A 22830-nucleotide genomic window follows, 5' to 3' on the forward strand; every position below is an offset into this window, starting at 1 on the left:
AGATCATCCATAAATAACAAGCACAAACTGGGATTGTTGGTATTAAGAAAACTGACCAAATAATGAAAACAATACACCTGAAAGAACTGTGTACTATTACACCTGAAAGTAATAAGTTCATTATTTTGTAACTGTAACACACAATTACAAAATAATGAATACTAAATTCAACTTGTAACATAATTCCTATGTAGAAATGTCAACAAAATATAACATTCTAATTTAATTGACTTACGTTAATAGTTATGGAGGGTAGTTCATCTTCAACACCTAATTTTGTTACACGTTTTCGCCAATCAGACTGACCACTTTTTTGAAGTGCTGCCAATCTGAAAAAAATTTACAATTAGAAAATAATAATTATATGTTATTATATTATTACCATAATAAGTTACAATAATAACCAGTTGCGATATTACAGAAATAAAAATTCAGTGGACATTACCTGTCAGAATTTTATTAATTCATCAACAAATTATCCCCCTTAAGGCAGGTTAGGCCATCATCAGTCTTAACTGCAGTTGAAATATATTTTGAAATATACTATGTTTAGCACATAATTACTTTCCTCTACCTGCATTCACTGGTCAGTATAATGATTGACATATTAGCTGGACAAATGCCAAATTTTAATTAAATTTAATTCTTATTTATAATTTCATTAAAATGTTACAATAATTTAATTAAGTTAAGTTAATTTCATTAAGTTGATGTTACACTATTCCTCTACAACCTTCTTGCTTAAGCCCCATTTGTGATAAGATGGGAGATATTTTTTGAAACGTGTCCATTGTTTAGTGCGACTAAAATTTTAATTTTTCATGATACTATCTTAAAATCTCTTTTCTTATTTTCCCATAACAATTAAACTTGTTACTTCTATTATTATGAACTGATCTGGGGATTTTAAAACCTACTTCTACATCTAATTTATGATTTTTTTTTATTTATGAATTTTTAGCCTGGAATTTTCATTTAATTTACTAACTGCTATTTCCTTTTAGATATAACACTAATTTTTTTTTTGTTTTCAGACTCTCTTTTTAATTCTTCTATTTAATTTGGTTTTAAAGTGATCAATCTTGTAATACTACCATAAAATATTTTTCAAATTGTCCAATTTTTGCAAAATTATTTTACTCTTAATTCAATTTTGAGATGCTATCTTTACACCATCTTTGATCTATTATAACTAAAATAAATGGCATCAGTGACTTGTATTCAGAACACATAGTACAAATTTTCATAAAAATCAGTTAATTCAGTTGAAGCTAAAGAGCAAACCAATAACTGATGGAAAAAGTAAAAAAAGATTAGCTTATCCCCCATCTAGTTGAAATTGCCCAAATAAATAGCCAAAGTAATATACTAATGTAATGTAATCATCTAATTAATTTAAGAATGTGACTTGAGTCAAGAAACAATAAAAATGGTAAAAATGTTTTTTATCCCCTCCCCTTTATTACATTTTGAGTACAATCAAATACCATCAAAACTTATTTTGGCAATTTAAGGTGCATTAAATTACATGAAAATATAATATCAATATTAATAAATAATAATAATCAAACCATCAGATCTGGAAAAAAAAAAAGGCAAGCCAACATACATACATATCTATGAATATACATGTAACTGAGCAGTTATAGCACGGCACTTGCAAAGGAGAGTAGAGTACGACTAAGTAGAGAGGAAAACACCTTGCCAGAACGGCTCTGCTATACATCCTTCCACTATTATTAACTGCTGAAATGTGATAAAATAGTGATTGTGACCCTAGATCCAAAAGTAAATCTAATAAGAAATATACAAAATTCTGATAATTAACCTTAATTACTGTTCTGGTAATTATGTTCTTATGATTATTGAAAACTTTCACAAAAAAAATTTTTAATAAAGTTTATGTTATTAAAAGATACTTAGGTTGTCAATCTTTCCTAACATTGTTTAACAAGAAGAGGATATATACACATTTTTTAAAACTTTCAAATGAGCTAATTTTTTTGGCAGATATAAAAAAAAATACTATCACAAATAAAAAGCATTATTTTTCTTTAATATGTTGTATAACTAAACATTAAAATTTATTCAATTTTTTTTCCAAACTTAATAATAGAAGACAATGATAATTATACACAAAACTAAAACAATTATATGAATACTTAAAACTGGACCTACAATCTCCAATGTAGCTTTTGAGCTTCAATTTCTGTCTATCCCCTTACATAATGTAATTCAATCCTTAAATTTGAAAAATAACATATAATATCCGTACAAGAATTGAAGTAGGTGGATAAAGTAACAACATTTCAAATCAGAATTTTTGAAGTTCGCCAGCTTGCTTAATTTGCAAGCAAGTATAATGTTTGTTACTTACACTACACAAAGTGTATCGTGGAAAAAATCTGAAAATTTCTGGAAATGTTCTAAAAAGTGAAAATAAAGAAAAGGTTCATATAAAACATAGGTCCAGAAATGCTTTCGTTTTCAAATATAGCTTGTGAAAACTTTTGCCCTGATTTTTGCTCAAAGAGTAAAATGAAGACACACTGAAATTCTTGTAATTTAAATGAAGAGGTAAACAGATCCAAGAACCTGATCAATAGTAATGTTTCAGAAAATTATTGTAAAACACAAATAATTGGTATTTCATAACAGCTTTTTTCAGGTTTGAAATAATTTTGTTAAATTGGTAATAAACAAAATCATGAAAAAACTTGTAGAGAACTTAATTATAAGGAAATCTACCTAAGTAATGTCAATCAACTGCAAAGCAGAGTATAAGTAATTTGACTTTTAGTAAAAACAATACAGACTGATACGTAGCAGAAAAATACTGTACTACACTTATTTTGCGCCACCAATTTTTTTGTTTTAATAACAATAAATTTTGTTTAAATAACAATAATTCTCAAAAATTACTCAGGGAGTGGGAATATAGTTTCTTTTTTCAATCATTCAGGTTGAAAACCAAATGAAACCACCAAATAATTTCTGTATCGTTTCACTTTACTCTTAGAGCCGAAAAAGGGTAAAATCTTTAGCAAATTATTACTTAGTGTTTCATGATCACTAAATATCTTTGTTTCTTTATGAGACGCTTTGTATAATTATTTATAATTTTTATTTTATTTTAGTAACAAATCACATTTTAAGAAAAATAACCGTCTGGTATGGACATTTATTATGAATATAACTCACATGATTGGGTCGTTAACTTTTAAAGAACCTTCTAAAAATAAATAATACAAAAAATCAATGTAGAATTAAACACACATTTTAAAAATTAACACAATTTTCATAGGATTCAAGTTTATTTTTATCCGTTTCATATTAAAAAATTATAAGTACTATATTAAAAAGAAAAATCTAATGCATGTTCTTGTAACTGTTAATGTTAAAAATATTTGTCATTCTATTTTTATTTAATTGTGATTATAAGTATTATTGTGATTATTAATATTCTTGAGGTCGTCCTTAGTTAAAACCATAATAAGGTAAAATTATATTTAAAAATACAATAATTAATTTATGTTTAAATCAAGTCATACATATGTTTTATTATTTAGAAAGAGAGATTATGTGATATTCTTTCCAGTCTTATATCTTATATATATATATATATATATATATATATATATATAATAGCAGTACAGCTGCTGTTATACTATTATTACTATTGCTACTGGTACAGTATTGCGTTTCAATGAAAGAATAATCCAAGTCACATACAACCTAGTGACTTATTTTGTTTTTAGAACAATTGTATGACCTACAAAAAAAGAGACAGCATACATGTACAAATATACATATTCATCTCTCATACAACACATAACACACTTCTATTCACCTTTGATATTCCATTTCAGTATTTTTTTAATATAATAAAAATTTATATGGCAATGACCATGAGAAAGAATAAAATTACACATTGACAAATAATAAATATTCTATTTTTCCCATAGCTAACGCACAAAACAAGATTATGTGATATGTATCTTTGCTACACAGCAAGATTAATCATTGATTACTGAATTGAAGGTCCCAATGTTTTGTTTGATTCCCAACAAGGGTCTTGATTTTCACAATGAGATAAAACAACCTTTTAAAATGTATCAATAAAACCATATTGTAAAAAAAAATTCTTTTATGGATTTTTTATTTGTTTTATTTAATAATGTTGTTATTGTTAATTGATAATACCTTTTTATAATTTATTTTTTTCTAAAAAACAGGCCAAAATAAAAGCTTTTTTTTAAGATGTCCATTAAGAAATAGAAATATACAGATATATAGGTTGAAAACTGGCTTCAGGAAAGTTTAAAAAAAATCTAAGTTTATTACACACACACACACACACACACACACACACACACACACACACACACACACACACACACACACACACACACACACACACACACACACACACACACACACACACACACACACACACACACACACACACACACACACACACACACACACACACACACACACACACACACACACACACACACACACACACACACACACACACACACACACACACACACACACACACACACACACACACACACACACACATATATATATATATATATATATATATATATATACACACACACACAGACAGACAGACACAGACACAGAGACTATGAATATTTTTCAATTAAGTTAAATTTTATTTCTTTCAGTTAACTTATCATCTTACATCAATTTTCTCAGAATTAAATCCTCTACAAATTTTGTTACAAAGTTTTATTTATTTATTAACAGATAAATTTCACACCAAATTAAAAAAAGATAACTTTTTTGGATTTATAACAATTTTTTCAGAAACTATAAAGCAAAAATCTGGGAATCAATTCCCCTCTCACACTTTTCAGATCAATTAAGTTTACTTTTTACTAAACTTAAAACTTTTTTTTTTAATACTTAAACTTTACTTTTTACTTACTAAACTTACTACATGTACAAAACAACTGATTTGAAAATAATAATTTGTAGCCCAAGATTTTCAATATAGTTCCCATTTTACTATTGAAGCAGAAATCACAGTCTCGAAAATAGATAAACATGTAATTGTTATCAACCTATGTTTATATTATGAACTTTTTTCTTTACTTCAGCGATAACAAACTGAAATTATTTCAAATTTTTAATGAGACACTGTGTGTAAACAAGAAGGAAAAGAATAAATTCTGAAATTTGATGTTACAGGTTTTCAAGAGAATATTGAAGATTAGGTAGATCGATTATGGCAGTAGATCTTGTAGAGACAATACTAGGTTGACAGCTCATCAACCTGGTATTATGTGGTTATATTAAGATGTACAGTTTTAGTTCATTTTAGAAGGTATAAATCACAAAGGGAAGATAAATGTTATAATAAAATTATGAAACAGATAGGTATGTAAATTGTGGTAAATGTGATGAAATTAAACAATTAGAAAAGAACAAAAAGGAGTGGAAAATAAAATTCAACCACCAGTAAAAAATTTTTTCCCAAAGCGACAAGTATGAATGGAAAGCTTGTTTGTAAAAATAAAGTATAGATAAAAAACACCAAAAAACTTAGAACATAAATATAAAATTGAGGATTACATTTTACAACAGTAAAAGAAAACAGATATGGTGATAACATTTGTAGATTTCAAGAAAGCTTATGACAGCATCCACTAAGAGAATCCCTACTAAAAATTCTACGATACCTTGGATTACATACCAAATTAATAAACATGATAAAACTGACCCACACAAACACTTTGAAGGTAAAATTCAGAGGCGAGCTCTCAGAACCATTTGAGATCAAAACAAGACGACTGTGCCTCTACGATATTATTCAATTGTGCTCTATAAATGGCAATGAGGGAATGGCTCAAAAAATGCTACCAAAAGTAAAAATAGGCCGAAAAATCAAAATAAATGTCTTGGTTCCGTTGATGACTTGGTGCTGCTAGCAAAAGACATCGAAGAAGCTAAATCACAGACATTAGAATTTCCAAATATTGAAAAAAAAATTGGCCTCAAAATATCATTTGAAAAGACGGAAATTATGCCTCGAAAACCAAACGATTAAAGAAGTAACTATAAGCGGTAATAAAATCAAAATAGTAACCAGATTTAAATACCTCTGAGAAATAGTAACAAACAACCTAAATCCAAATGAGAAGAAACAAACTAGCCAAAGCTCAAAAATGAACCTGGTACATTTACAATAACAAATGCCTATCAATAAATGCAAAAATAAGACAATACAATACAGTTTAAAACCAGAAGCCGCTTATGCAGCAGAAATACTCTTCCACCTGAAGAGACAAACACTCTTCCCCAATCAAAGACAAACAGACTCCAGAAAATTGAAAGAAGTGGAAGAACCTGCATCGATAAAAAGTACCAGAAAAACGGGAAGTGGTGGATGTACCTGACAAAGTTGTGTACAAAGAGTTGGAACCCATCACTGATACCACATGTAAGAGGAGACTACAATTCTATGGACATATCATGAGGATGCATGATTCAAAACTTCTGAAACAGCTAGTACAGTATTACTTTACTTGAAAAACACTAAATCAGGATGCAGGTGGATCAGAGAAATAAGAGAGGATCTGAAAGCTAATTGGCCTTACACCAGTAGATACCACAGATAAGATAAAACTAAACAAGAAAATCAAGAACAAAAACACTCGCTTCACACACGAACATTTTCGACACGAGAAAGGGCACAAAGATCGGAACATATAAAACAGTACTGGGAGGACCACAAGGCTCAAGTAGTCCCATCAAAGAGACTTGAATAATGGACTGACTAAAGTGATCCTATGTGGTATATAATAATAAAAAATTAAGGAAATAAGATGCAGAAAAGTAAAGTAAAGTAAAGTAAAGAAATCAGTGCAAAATAGGAGGAAACGGAGAAGCGCATCAAATTAATGACTGGTGACAAAAAAATTATAAAATATGTAATTCACTTGATTAACTGTAACACTACTATTGAGGTTTGGTGGAAAATTTAGGGAACTTCTTTACAATATTTCCTAAAAATTTTAACATAATTTGACAACAGAAATTATTTTTATATAAAATAATAAACTTACAAACTTATAAAAAAAATAAAGTTTAAATGGTAATCGAGATAGTTGTTTATTATATGCGCTATTCTATATACTGCAACAGAAAATTTAAAAAAATCAACTGTTCCATTCTATTTGCTCACCTTTGTGCAATGGTGAGAGGTTCATCAACAGTATCGCATGGAGGGGATGGCATAGGTTGAGTAAGGCATCGCCTTAACCCGCCGACCACAGACGTCTCTCCTCCCCTGCCGTTCACCATCGTCTCTGAATTTTCATTACTTATCGATGACTGGGACTGACTTTTCGATAAACTTTGCAAAGATGATGATCCTTTTACTCTGTAAACAAAAAAAAAAATAATTAATATATTTCTATGATATAAACAAAATAGACAAATATTTTATTCAGATCGAGTTCTACATTATAAAAAAATGTTCAGTACAAGTACATGTACAAGTACATTTGTGATGACTCACAAAAATAGGAAATTCTCAAACATCTGCTCGAATGAATGAAATGTGGTAAACCATGATCGGTGCACAGTCACAAAATTCAAAAGAAAAATATTATAAAGCAATAATAAACCAAACGGATAATTTTTTTTTTAAATTTAATTGGTAAAGTATGGCAAAGCTATTCCCTAGCAAGGCACTTTTTTATCTACTCATAGCCATACATCTACTCCATTCCGCAAATGCCTATAACTAAATGCTATAACTGCTTGGATATACTCCTTCATATGGCAAAGTATCATACTGTGTTTATGTTTAAAAAGTCATATTTTATGACTAATAGTTTATGTTTAAATTTAAAATAATCATGTAACCTCGTTTTACATTCTTATTTTCTGGAATAAATGAAACTATTTTTCTAGCAAAAGTAACATGTCTGTAAATATAACTCTACTTTAACTTACTTTAATAATTTAAAATATTCAGTAGTGATCTTCACAATTCATGTTCATCAGTACAAAAAAAAAGTTATAAGAAATAATACTGATCATATTAATTTAATGTTGATGAATGTTAAATCAATTTTTTTTAACCTAAAACTGCAAAACAGTCACAAAGAGTGACTGTTATTATTTATAATTTGCTGCTGTCTGTTGTTATAATTAGCAGTCAGTTCTAAGTTTTAACAGGTTATAAAACTATAAATTAAACAGAAAGCTATTCATACTAGTGGTTACCCCATTCATCTTCATATTTCATCAGAAGACCAGGAGTACTTTTACTTGTAAGATAGGATTTACTTTTATAGTGAAAGATAACTAACTTCCTCAAACTGTTAACAATCAATTGAAAAAAAAAAAAAATGACAAATGACTGTTACAATTAAATTATAAACAATTAAAAATGACATCATGGCTAATGCCATGTACCAAATACAGTGAACATCACTGTGATATTTTTAAAACAAACACACACACACATACAAAAGACAGTGCGCAAAAGGGATAGGGTAAGGGCAGGACCTCTTTCAGATATACAAAAGGATCTTTTCCACAATGAAAATAGCTAGGAATTAAAAAGATAACCACTCCCAACAATTATAATAGAATATTCCATAATAATCACATACTTACATAGGTATGAAGTGGCTTACAATAATTATCGTACAATATAATTTAATTGTTAATAATGATAAGCAGAATAATAATATTAACAATAAAAACTCTTCCTGTTCTTAGTATAGAAAAACATTTATTTAATACAATATTATCAATTGTTTTAATAATAAAAAAAAAACAAAACACAATAACAATTGAATTTCATTATAAAAGGAAAGATATAAATTAAATATTTTATTACATTACTGCAATAAAACAATTAAAAAAGAACATGTGCAACATAACTATGCATAATTTTCATTAAAATACTCGTACAAAATAAAATTAATCATTAACAATTTATTCATTTGAAAATAAGTAAAAATAAAACTTGCTGAATTATTATTTTGATAAATTTTAAAGGATTTTAAGAAATTCTCTAACCTTAATTTCTTATGCCCCTAAATACTCTATAAAAAAAGTTATATAAAAATCTGTTGGGTTTATTTACATATCTTGAAACCTTTTGCTAATTTCCCAAAATAATCCATATTAAAATAAAAACGTTGCATAACTTCCCCGGCAAAGTTACAGGACATATGATGACCTTATCTCTCCATTCTTCTGACCAATCGTAATAAAGTTAAAGGCATCAGTGAACCACATTAAGAAGTTATCATACAAAATTTCATAAAAATCAATTAATCCAATCTCAAGATATATGGCAAAGGATAAGGCATGACGGTACTAGGAAGAGGATAAAAAAGATTTCCATCTTAAAGTTAAGAAAAACTTCAAATTTACTCAATACGACAATGATTGCGTGTGAAAAAAAGTTTCACATGTTTAGCATACGACAGGACCCATCTTACAATTCCAGCAATATTTTTATCATTCCTTGCCGTAAGGGTTGGTCATATCAAAAATTGTTTCAGTTAAAAGTTTTAGGTAATGTTTAGAGGACTAACGACCACTTTAAATCGGTTTGATAATGTGCCTATTACGAGAGGTATGATTTTTTTGTCTTCGAAACCCCATTATTTTCACCCCCTGGGCCAACAGTTGATGATATCAAAAAACTTTACTTTTAGGCCCTAATCCAAAGAATAGTACGAATTTTAAACGAATTCGATATTTTACTTAATAAGTTATAGCGATATTTTGTTTTTTCGAAAAAAGCCCCCCATTTTCATCCCCAAAGTCCGATTTTTCCCAATAACGAACTCGACCGAGATTTTGGGTCGTTATATTTTATGTATCAATTTACACCAATTCCGGTTAATAGGACCACCGGTTATTCAGAACAGCTGTTCAATTGGTGGCAATTTTGTAAAAGTAAAAACATATTGGTGTTATTCATATAGAATTACGCCGATTTACCGGCCAAAATGCCGCATATGTCCAATAGTTCGTTCCTTTCTTTATTTTATACGTAAAAATAGCACAATTTTATTAGTAAGTCGTTTAACCCTTCTTTTAAACGCTATAGGGATGAAGATAACTTCTTGACCAGAAGGAGAAACGTTTGTACGTACGGTCTGCATAGACAGTTATTCTTTAAAGTTGTCTGGTAGTGATAACAAAATAATCAAAAAGATTACTCAAAAACTGTACTTAGTTAAAGGTGAAGATGAACCCGAAGTCTAACGTGTATCTAAACAAGACGCAAAAAAGAAATTCATTGATGGACTTCAGCAAAATTTTATGCAAGAAGATGGTGAAGGAAGTCAGCTAGCAGAATTGCGAGTATATACCAAATTGTAGAACAAGTAATGTAAGGGAGATAACAGAGCAAAGTAAAAGAATTTATTTCAAGAAGTTTAACATTAAACGAGATTATTAGTTCATTATTTTTTTTATAAATCTGTTTTCATATCTGTATTTACTTTAAAGCTAATTCTCCGATATCTATTGATGGCTACTGTCAAAACCGAAATGCGCAGCCAGTATTAATTACAAACGACCAAACAGATATACACAAATCCAAATAATTTACTAATTTATTTCAGTTACTTATTATATGTAAGCATATATTGAACACCGTACAAAAAAAAAATTAATTTATTTCTATGCACTGTATAGGTAAGAGTACTACACGAAACTTAAAAAATTGGTGGAGTATTGGAAACTTCAAAGAAATCTACTGATAAAAATCAATTAACTGATAATATTTTCAAATGATTTTCTTTTCAAAGATCAATTATTAAAAGTAATGTTCTGACCCAGTAATATAATACAATATATTGAACATAAGTCTTAAAAAGTCACGGAACGGAACAGTACGAAGGTTGTACGTAATGGTAGAGGGTTAAAGAAATCAATAATAAATAAACATAAATTGAAGGTAAAACTAAATATAATAAATATACACGACCTTCTAAACCCCTTAGTTTTTTCTTTTTCAAGAATACAAACAAATCAACATTCATGCAAACTTTATAATCCATCCCTTATATAAACAACCCTTCTTTATTATTATTATTATTATTATTTCAACTTTTATTGCTATTATTATTGGTACTATTAGAAAATTAATTTTGTTATATCGATATACTCTGACGTCAACAATTTAGCAAACAAATAAATCAAGACTTGTCACTTCGATGTGTACCTAAAATAAAACTCGTTATTCATCTAAATATAAATTAGGGCGTGACCTGACAAATTTAGAATATATATATACATACATATAATATATTTAATATTAAAAATTAAATTTTTGAATTTGCATAGAATCAAATGAGAACTGACAATCTGACATGACAATTGACAATTTTGTGTACGTTAAGTTGATTGTTATTGAATGCATGTGTATACATCATTAAAATTCATGAAAAATCATGTAAAATACTTCATTATTTCACCTAACAAATTTTCACAATGTATATTTTTTAATTACACTTTAAAACGTTATTTCAATAAATAATAATATAATATAATACAATACTCTCAATAAGCGCGCAATTCTAGCACATAAGAATTTTAATGTAATAACAACACTAAGCTACGACACAACTAACTGATATGCGAAAAAGCAACAAAATAAAAAAATAAAAATCCTAGAATCCGATCGCAGCACCAACTACTGGGTCTGACTGATATGCCAAAAATTAAAAATAAAGAAATTAGTAAATCGCGATCGCAGCGCTGCCTATCGGAACCAATTGTAAACCTTAACCATCCCAAGATCAACAACAACACATAAATAAATAAATAAATTTAAAAAAAAATTTCTATCGGATCAAATTGTGAATCTAAACCATTCTCGAATCAACTTAATCACACGCACAAAATTTCATAAAAATCAGTCCAGCCGTTTAGGAGGAGTTCAGTCACAAGCATACGGACAGAAGAAAAAAAAAATATATATAAAGATATATATAAAATTTGGTTTTCAAAAGAAGCAACAAAAGTATGTAATTCACTTTATAAAAGATTTCATAAATTTCCGACCTCAACATTATTTACTTGAATTAGATAATCTAATTTCTTATTTCTCTGTTTCTTACAAGTTACGCTGTTTTTAGCAGTATGTCAAAAAAATATAATGTTTCATACTCCATAATAAAACAAATTAGGAAATACGTAACAAAGAGTATATTCGTACTAAATGAGAATTTTACATTTTTTTATTCCGCGGTTACTCCAAAATACGTATAATGTAAATCCAACAAAAGAATATGATAAACTACAGATTAAAGATCAGTTAAAAAAAAAAGGGTAATAATGATAAAAATAATAATATAGTGGGGGGGGGGGGGTCACCATTCTACTAATTTCTGTGGTAGAACGGTAGCGTTTCTGTCTTTTGCATGAAACCTTACGACGTAACCGAACTACAGTCGGATGAAATATACTCGTATATCAACTGACACAATTCATCCGAATAAAAACAGAGTGACAGTGTTTGAATGTACAGCGCTTTTCAAAAAAAAAAAAAAAAAAATTTAACTCGGAAAGTGTACCTCTAAACGATCAACTTTTCGGTATGAGACCACCACGATCCCCCAGGCCCTCACGAGACCAACTCAACATTTTAAATGAAAAGGTTAAGATTGTGACACAGGCCACTGAAAAACAAAAACATCCTGACGTAAAACAAAAAACAACGGATTACGATAATCCTATTTAAAATCGCAGCCATTTTAGTTAGTTTTTCGCAATTAGTTTCAAAAGTGTCTCGTTTTGAGGTAGGACTTTGCTGAATTTCATTTATCTGCTCAAAAGTTATTTAGGGATTGCTTGTTAACAATGAATAATGTAACACTGACAATGAATTTTAAATAGCAATAATTAAAAAAGATGATTTATTTTCACACCGTTCAACATGTACATAAATATGTGCTCAAAATATTTTTCAATTCCACCTTCTGAATTATTTTTGTAGTAATGTTTTGTATTAAAAACACTTACCTTCAACATTGTTTCATATATTTATACTTAAAATAATACGGATTTTAATCACATCTAATTTTTATCTTATAATTTATGTTTTACATTTATAATTCACCTCATAATTACGCGATCTATGTAATGTATTTATCAGAATAAAAGATTTATTTATAATAAAATATATCGTTTACGAAAATACCAATCTTACAAAATTTAAAAAATTTAATTTTTCACCAATAAGAAGGTTCTTTTTTCAATTCTGAAAAAAAGAATTTTAACGAAAAGTGAATAATTATTCAAGATTTATGGTATTTCGTTCTCGTGAAATATAACGTTATTAACCATTATTGCTCTAGAACATCTTCCTTCAGATAGAAAAACAACATATAAATTTTTTAACCCATTTGTTTCATAATGAACATTTTATTTACAATTTATATAGATGTTTTACAAAGGCAGATCATCTTTACAAATGTAAAATTCCATTAACAAAAAAACTATTAAATTTATTACAAAATATCCTTCATTACAACTTATTTATATTTTAAAGATAAAGAAGATCTTTCTTAATGTTTCATTAAAATGAAATTCAAGTGAGGGAAAAAAAAAGAAGAAATCTCAGATTAAAAAGGGGACGGAAACTTATGTATATACTTATTATACGGACACTCTGTATATATACTTCTTTCTTTTTCTTTTTTCCTGTTTAGCCTCCGGGAATTGCCGTTCCGGAATTACTTCAGAGAATGAATGAGATTCATTTGTATGAGTGTAAATGAAATGTAGTCTCTTATAGTCTTACTTGACCATTCCTGAGATGTGTGGTTAATTGAAACCCAACCACCAAAGAACACCGATATCCACGATCTAGTATTCAAATCCGTATAAAATTATTTTTTTTCTGTTTAGCCTCCGGTGATTACTGTTTAGGTATTATATCAGAGGATGAATGAGGTTGGTATGAGTGTAAATGAAGTGTAGTCTCGTATAGTCTTAGTTCGACCATTCCTGAGATGTGTGGTTAATTGAAACTCAACCACCAAAGAAGATTGGTATCTTCGATCTAATTTTAACATCCGTATAAAAGTAACTGCCTTTACTAGGACTAGAACGCTGGAACTATCACTTCCAAATCAGTCGATTTAGGAAGACACCCACCTTATGACGATTCCGGTACCCGCACCACATCCCCGTCCTAGTCTTGATGGGCTTTAACGGGAACACTTCGAATGAGGTTCGACAAATGGAACCGAACAATGAGCTTTATAAACGAATAAGCCGTTCAAGAGTGATAACTTAAAAAAATGATAATCTCCATTAATACATAATCGATAAAAAAATTTCCATTTAAGCCTAAAAAATAAATAGTTATAATGCAGGTAACACACTGTATTTAATACTACCATTATTATTCAAAGAGCATTAAAAATGATAAATAGTCTACGGCTTAGTGAACATATATATTAAAGAATTAAATACGCAGTTAACGAGCGATGTAGCTATCATATTTCATATACACAATTAAAGTGTTGGCGGGAGAGGTGCTGGGGTAAACGAGATGAGAATTAGAATGTAGGTGGCCGTCGAGCGGTAGCCTACCTGGTTACCGGTAGCCCTTAGATGTTTAACTATAAGCCGGCTACACTCTGGTACAACTAATTAGATAAACTTTAAACTTCTTTAAAACAAAAAAAAGTTAAGATAGCGTCCCTCCCATAACATCGGTTTTATATTCGCACTAAAGTATTATTTTATTAAGAAACTGACCTTTTTAATTTTACAAGAAAAATTATTATTTGCATTAAAAGTACTGTTTCTGGGTAAAATCTGTCATCGTAACCAAACTATGAAACACACGTTTGGCGAGTAAAAAGCGATTTAATAATAATAGTCACCGGTCTAAACTAAGTTTAAATAAGAAAAACTTCCCCAACATTTACAACAATATATGTTGTTAAACAACTTATACGAGAATAAATAATATTACAACATTTTTTTTTTAATTTTTAAAATTTTCTTTATACTTTTTAGTCGTACTTTAATCAAATTATTATCATACATTGCGCGAGTTTAATTAGTAGGTTAATTTCGATTTCAAAAGATATCATATTTTGAAATTTCTAATATATTTATAGAATATCAAATAAATTTTCAATCAAACATTTGCTTTACAAAGTAACGAAATAGTGAAATTTTTATTTCATTTGCTTAACCGTCACAATTTTCAACAAACGTTTTTATAAAAGATTTCTCATTCGATCCATTTATGATAATGCATAATTATTGCAAGGTTTTCTTCCTGTAAGTCCATCGAGAGATCTACGCTTGACCTTCAGCAAAGAGCTATCGGATTTCTCATCTGCGACCCCAAAAACCCCGCATAGCCGTTTTGCAATTTTTTGCACCCTTAATTTACTCCTGTACAAAGAGATGTTTGCAAACGTAATGGTGGAGTATTGTACTGTCACCCGACCTTAGGAACTGTACAAAATTTCATCAATCGCTATGTCAGGAAGTATCTTAAATTAAGAATGGAAGATTTGTGGACAAACATGAAAAAAAAACGAAACAAGAGGTAGAAAAAGGAAAAGAACAGATAGCGCAAATAAGAAGGTAAAACCGGATGAGACTGACATAATTTTTTCGTGTTATTTGAAGAGAAAAAGATAAGAAAACAACTCCTTCGGGTACCATTCGTATACACTAAGTAGATAGAGACATATGATAAAAGAAAATATATTTTTAATGATCTATGAAATACTGAAAATAATAAAAAATAAAAATACTCAAACCGATTCTAATGAAAATTGCAATATTACTTTATTTTTGACATAAAAATAATCTCTTATTAGTTATGCATTCTACGGAAAATTTAAAGAGGAATCCCGTCCCTGTTTGATGAAAAACAGGTTTTCAACAAAAGATTTACTGGCTCAGAACACATTAAAAAAAAATAATTAACGCACTGCACTTTCTAAAAGTTTCATGCTCATCTTTATACATCTGTTTTGTTATTATTACTAGAAAAAAGGCGGACCAATTTTCGCGGCTTGCCGCGAAAATGTTACATGATTTATATTTTTTATTACATGATTTTGTTAAATATTTTTGCCAATTCTAACTAAATAACGTTCATGAATTTAGCGTACTAACAACAAGAAACACTTTTACAACGAAAAGATTCAATAATTTAAAAAAAATTGCAACAACAATGAAAAGATAATAAAAAGAACTGCGATAAATTTTCTTTATTTTTTCAACACAAAAAAATAAATTTTCCAAAAGATTAAAGCAAGCAAATGCAGTTTGCTACTTTGTTGAATTTTGCAAAGAAGCGGTTCATTCAAAATAAAAATGTTAGCACAAAAAGCAAAAAAACCAACGTACCATGCTTCTTCATCTGGTTGATCTATCAATAATAATAACGTCGATTGAAGTCTTATGAAGTCGATTATTTCTAATTCGATTAGTGAATGAAGTGAAAATAAGGACAAAATTGTACGACTACATAATTTCTGCGATCCATTTTAACAATTTCGGCCATATGTCAGCTGTTTACCAACCAATTTGAAGAAATCAGATTTTGTCATCCTCTTCATTGTAAAATGCCTAATATTTTATATAATAAAACAAAATTTGAGAAAATTACTATTTTCAAAGGTAAAACTTTCAATTTTTTTTATTTTACGTATGTAATGCACACTGGAACGTAACGAGCGAATAAAATTCGCATAAAGCGACAGTTTCTGCCATCTTGCAGTTTTATTCCCCCACTACTAACATTCCCAGGCTCGTTGAACCACGTCCTTTCACTTTCTATGAAGTAGCCATTTTTCGTAGAATACGCCTGCTAAATCAACGCGTTTATAACAACGAGCAGCGACTGCATTTTTAACAGCGGAAAAAGTTAAACCCAGTAAGAAATATTCAGCGTCGTCTAAAACCCGCTTACGACGAAAAAACTGCCGATCAAAATAATATTCTGAGAAGGTGGGCGATAAAAAATTTCGTGAATAAAAGTCAATAAAAGGAATATCGGGGATGAACCTCGTAACTGTCAAGCGATTTCTGTAACCGGTGAAAAGCACCGTATAGATTTTCAAAATGACCGTCGCATCGCCAAGTAGATAGGCATATCGAAAGAACGAGTATACACATTACTGCACATCTAGACTATCGTAAAATCTGTTCGTGATGGGTGCCACACAAACCCGTACAAAAGAACAAAAACCAAAAGGAATACCGAGTACATTTTCTGAAACGTTATAGTGACGGGGGAGGAGATGATTACCTTTACAATATTGCAACGAGAAACGAAACTCGGACGCATCAATTCAACCGTACTGCACTACAGTTCGTCGCCATCAAAAAATGTTCAACACAACTACACTCTACAAAAAAATTCTCTTAACAATGTCTGGGATTCCAAACGCATAAAGATGATCTGGAAGCCGGATCGACTACGATCAGTCTGACGTTAAAACATCATAGGATATGAGTCGTAACCCACCGAGTGGGTCAAATGGTAAACGCGTCTTCGCAAATCAGCTGATTTCGAAGTCGAGAGTTCTAACGTTCAAATCCTAGTAAAGGCTAGGATACCGGTGTTCTTTGGTGGTTGGGTTTCAATTAACCACACATCTCACAAAAATGGTCGACCTGAGACTGTACAAGACTACACTTCAATTACACTCATACATATCATCCTCATTCATCCTTTTTAGTAGTACCTGACGGTGATTCCCGGAGGCTAAAGAGGAAAAAAGGATATGTGTCGAGTTGAACGATCTACGGAGTAGATAATTATGCAACACATGTTCGGCCACACGTATCGCTTGAAACCGCCGAGGCTCTTGTGAAATTGAAAACTGAACCGGTCCACACTATCAGTACTCACCGGATTCGCCGTCCTGTGATTTCCAATTTTTTCCGCAATTAAAGAGTAATATTAAAGGTATTAATTTCACCAAGAATGAAACGCAGTAACATCGTAAATCGAGAAAAGTTCGTTAACAGTTTTCATCGACAGAATGAAAACCGGTGCACCGTTGGTAGAAATGTGTACCTATAAATGGTGACTACACGGAAAAATAAATGTTAAGTTTTTATAGCAAGTAAAATGTACTTTTACGGTGAATGTGTTTCATTTGACTACGTCTTTGTTTCCGAGTTATGAACGTCTATACGTTACTTTCAGTCACCGTACTTCGATTTCCTTCTAAAGATTAAAATTTAAAAAACTTTATCGTACAACATAATATATACCTTATTATAATATAATATAATATTGTAATTAACTGGATCTGAAAGAAAAACATGTACGCATACGATCATCATTAATCTATATTCATATCATATTTTATATGTTTACATACCATACCATACCATACAATTCGTCTGTAACAGTTACACACACACACCAAACATATGTTTTGATAAAGAAAAAATAAAGACGACGGATGAACATCTAAAACTACCGGGTAGGAATTCAATAACATTCATTAAGAGAAGATTTTATTGATATAAGATAATAAATTAAATTAACTTAAAATAAATATTATCTTTTTAATAAGGGATGCATATCGTATTAAAATAATGAAAAATATATTGTAAATATTAAATAAAAAATAAATTAATAAAAACAGAATATGGGAATAATTAAAACGATCGTAAAGCAGAACGAATATAGTAATAATATAAAAACAAAAGGAAAGATAAAAAAGGGAGAAAGCGAATAATCGAGTCTTCTTCAATAAAACTGCCGATAAATTAAAAGATTTAACACGTTACACGTCACATACACTCAAGACAAAAAAACAAAAGAACAATTGTTTTTACAACATAATACAATATAATAATTTCTATTGCATTATAACATCGTACGTGATTACGTAACATCATATTGCGTAAATTTCATTAATAACAAAAGTAAAAAAAAGGGTATATTTCGCATAAATAGTTCGAAAAAAGGTAATTTATAAATCATCTTTTATAAATCTATTTCATATAATATCGTATAACTTAATTACAATCTTAATTTTTTCAGTTTAACACGAGAATTTGGATTTTATCGGGTGTCAAATCAAGGATGTTCATCAACAAGTAATAAGAAATTTCTTTGCTCTTATAAAAACCTAATTATATAATTATGTACATTATATGATAAAATATTTGTAATTTTAAAGAGTATCGAGCTACGTCAATGAAAGTCAATTGGACGATAAAAGGCATACTGAAGATACAAAGCGTACTTCATTTTCCCAGGAACCCGCATTTCTCGGTAATACTTCTTATCAATTTCTTTAAAATACAATTAAAAGATTTTCTTCTACAAAAAACATATTATTCTGCCGATAAATTTTTAAATTATACTAATTAAAAAAACCTAGCTAAAAGGTGCAAAATAACTCTGTCAGGAAAGTTCTTTTCTTAACTTTTAACAAGAATCGAAAATATATAAAAATCTCGTAAAAGGTATAAAATTATGAATCTGAGCAAAATTTTGAGGTAGGAGAGATCCATAAACTCTTAGTTAATGGATCCATTCTGAAGATATCAAAAATAAAACAATAAATGACAAAAAAAGCGAAAAGATTAGGTTTACTATTCTCCACTCTTTTGAATGAATATACCAAAATTACATACTAACGTGTAAATGAATCATCTGATTACTATAACAATCTTTTTCTCCAGTCCAGAAAAGATAAAAAGTACTTTTTCGTCTCTACCCCTTTATGAGGGGTTTGAACAAGACCCAAACATAGGACCAATCAGCAAGTATTAAATAAATTATGTGAAAAACTTTCAACTTCCTACGAGTAAAATTTTGAGGAATGTGATCCATTAGGTCCGTACTTCTCTGCTCCCATGACCGATTGTATCTAAAATACAATATCTAAAAAACAGTATCAATGACCCTCTCCCCCCCCCCCATGCACAGAAGTAATCGTGACAAATTTCATGCAAACTGATCCGATCAGTCCAGATAATTCAATAAAAAATAAAAAAATAAAATAAATAGACGAACATAGGCCTATTGATAGTACGCATTGATGGATGTACATACATACGTACGTTAAATACATACATCCAAATCGGGTAGAATTATTGAAGTAAATAATTTCTTTGATTAATAAACATTTAAGCTAAAAAGACCCTTAAAACTGTTTCTAGTATTAATCTATACAACATGGGAACCTTTATTTTATACAAAAAGGTCCCATGAGACCCGACGTAAGAATTAACAAAGTTGCTTTAATATATTATAATTTTTGAGGTACCTAATATATTATAATATGAGGAAACAAAATGAGAATTTATTTTTTATTCAAAATTTTGATTTTTGTTGTTATAAGTACTGTAAATACGGTATAATTTTTATGATAAAAATGCCATTTAATCAAGAGGATTTGATTTAGTTGGGCCTCGGTTAGAAAAAATTGGTCACAATTTTTTTTTTCCTGAACATTCTGATCTTTTAAGCAATTGTACTCCAAATATCCCATATAAAAAAATTAAATTCGAAGGAATTTTTAAATAAACATTTATCAGGGCTTTTCAGGCACTTTTTACTATTATTATTTTTATTTATTAACAAACTCGTTAACTCGTTAACGGGACATTGTTATATATTATAAATCTTAAAACATTAATCGTTTTGAGTCACCTATTTAAACATCATTTTAGCGTACAGGCCCGAGGATAAATCTAACAAAATTTATAGTGATTAAATCATTTTTTTTTAATAATAAATAAGAAAACATATTTTTTATCAGTAAATTTATTTAAACAAATCAATTGTTAATATTCTTTTCAATTAGAAAATGTTTTATCAAAATTGTTACTTTTTAGTTTATCTCGGGTCTATTAACGTGAGTAATCATAATATATACACTGCTGATTTTATAGGTTTAATTGTATTCAAATTTAATAAATTAACTATGCGTAATTAATGAGTAATTGTTTATTACCTATTTATCGCAAATAATTTCGTGATAAGATAATGAAACAAGGCTACAGGTTTAATGATTGATTTGGACGAAGATGACTTTTTTGTCTTCAGTCATTTGACTGGTTTGATGCATCTTTCCAAGATTCCCTATCTAGTGCCAGTCGTTTCATTTCGGTATACCCCCTACATCCTACATCCCTAACAATTTGTTTTACATATTACAAAAGTTGCCTGCCTGAACAATTTTTCCCATCTACATGTCCCTGTAATATTAAAGCTACTATTCCAGGATGCCTTAATATGTGGCTTATAAGTCTGTCTCTTCTTTAAACAATATTCTTCCCAATGCTTCTTTTTTCATCAATTTGCCATAAAAACTCTTTATTTGTCACTTTATCCACCCGCCTGATTTTTAACATTCTCCTATACCATCGCATTTCAAAAGCTTCAAATCTTTTCTTCTCAGGTACTCCGATCGTCCAAGTTTCACTTCCATATAAAGCTACGCTCCAAACATATACTTTCAAAAATGTTTTCCTGACGTTTAAATTAATTTTTGATGTAAACAAATTATATTTCTGACTGAAAGCTCGTTTCGTCTGTGTTATTCGGCATTTTATATCGCTCCTGCTTCGTCCATCTTTAGTAATTCTACTTCCTAAATAACAAAATTTTATCTCCATAGTCGTTTCTCGCCCTATTAGGTAGATTTCATAAGAAAGCTACCTACCTACTTTAATGGGTACCGTGATCCGACTTCCGGAAAATTTCGACATATCTTCGCGTTTCACATCCCTCAGACCCAATTAACGGCGAAAATCGGATCATGGGAGTGGAAATGGGGGTCTTTTTTCGAAAAAAAAAATCGCTATAACTTTCTTATTAAGTAAAATATTGAATTAGTAATATTCTTTGGATAATAGCCTAAAACTTATCTAAGTAAATTTTTTTATATCACCAATAAAAAAAATTTACTTAGATGCGGCGGGTTGAAAAAATGGGGTTTCGAAGACAAAACAAGAATCATACCTATTAATAGGCATAGTATCGGATCGGTTTAAAGTGGTCGTTAGTCCTCTAAACATTACCTAAAACCTTTGTCTGTGACAATTTTTTATATGACCAAAACCCTTACAAGGGATGACCAAAATGTTGCTGGAATTCTAAGAAGATGGGGATTGTCGTACGCTAAACATGAGAAACTTTTTTTCACATGCAACCCAGTGTATTGAGTTATTTTGAAGTTTTTCTTAACTTTAAGGTGGAAATCTTTTTTATCCCCTATTTAGCACCGGTGAAATCTACCTCCACCTTCCGGCGTACTGAAAGGGATTTTCTTTTATCATCAGTGTCCAACTACTTTATTTGAACTACATTTCATTACTTTCGTTTTATTCTTGTTTATTTTCATCCGGTAGTTCTTGCGTAGGACATCGTTCATGAAATTCATTGTTTCTTCTACATTTTTTTTAATCTCAGCTAGAATTACTATATCATCAGCAAATCGTAGCATTTTTATCTTTTCACCTTGTACTGTTAACTCCGAATCTAAATTGTTCTTTAACATCATTAACTTCTTATTTTATGTAAAAATTAAAAAGTAACGGGTATAGGGAACATCCTTTTCGAACTCCCTTTCTTATTATGGCTTCTTTCTTATGTTCTTCTGTAAATGTTAGCAATCGTTCCTTCTATCTCTATACTTGAACACTAAATTTTTTTAAATGTTAACATTTTATTCCACTCTACGTTATCAAATCCCTTTTCTAAGTCTATAAATGTCAAGTATGTTGGTTTGTTTTTCTTTAATCGTCCTTCTACTATTTATCTGAATGCTAAAATTGCTTCCCTTGCCTATA

At 29.5% G+C, this 22830-nt stretch overlaps 1 protein-coding gene across 1 annotated transcript in view; it reads right to left on the reverse strand.

The window, feature by feature from the left end:
* LOC142327040 (uncharacterized) overlaps positions 1-22830 on the reverse strand; it is a 520738-nt gene that overhangs the window by 74130 nt on the left and 423778 nt on the right. Inside the window, exons 14-15 of the mRNA XM_075369808.1 lie at positions 7220-7417; positions 236-329 (exon numbers count right to left, since the gene is read on the reverse strand). Of these exons, the coding sequence (XP_075225923.1) occupies positions 236-329; positions 7220-7417 (292 nt within the window). The remainder of the gene's footprint in view (positions 1-235; positions 330-7219; positions 7418-22830) is intronic.

This window comes from Lycorma delicatula, chromosome 6 (assembly GCF_047948215.1).
Source record: "Lycorma delicatula isolate Av1 chromosome 6, ASM4794821v1, whole genome shotgun sequence".
Lineage (NCBI taxonomy): Eukaryota > Metazoa > Arthropoda > Insecta > Hemiptera > Fulgoridae > Lycorma > Lycorma delicatula.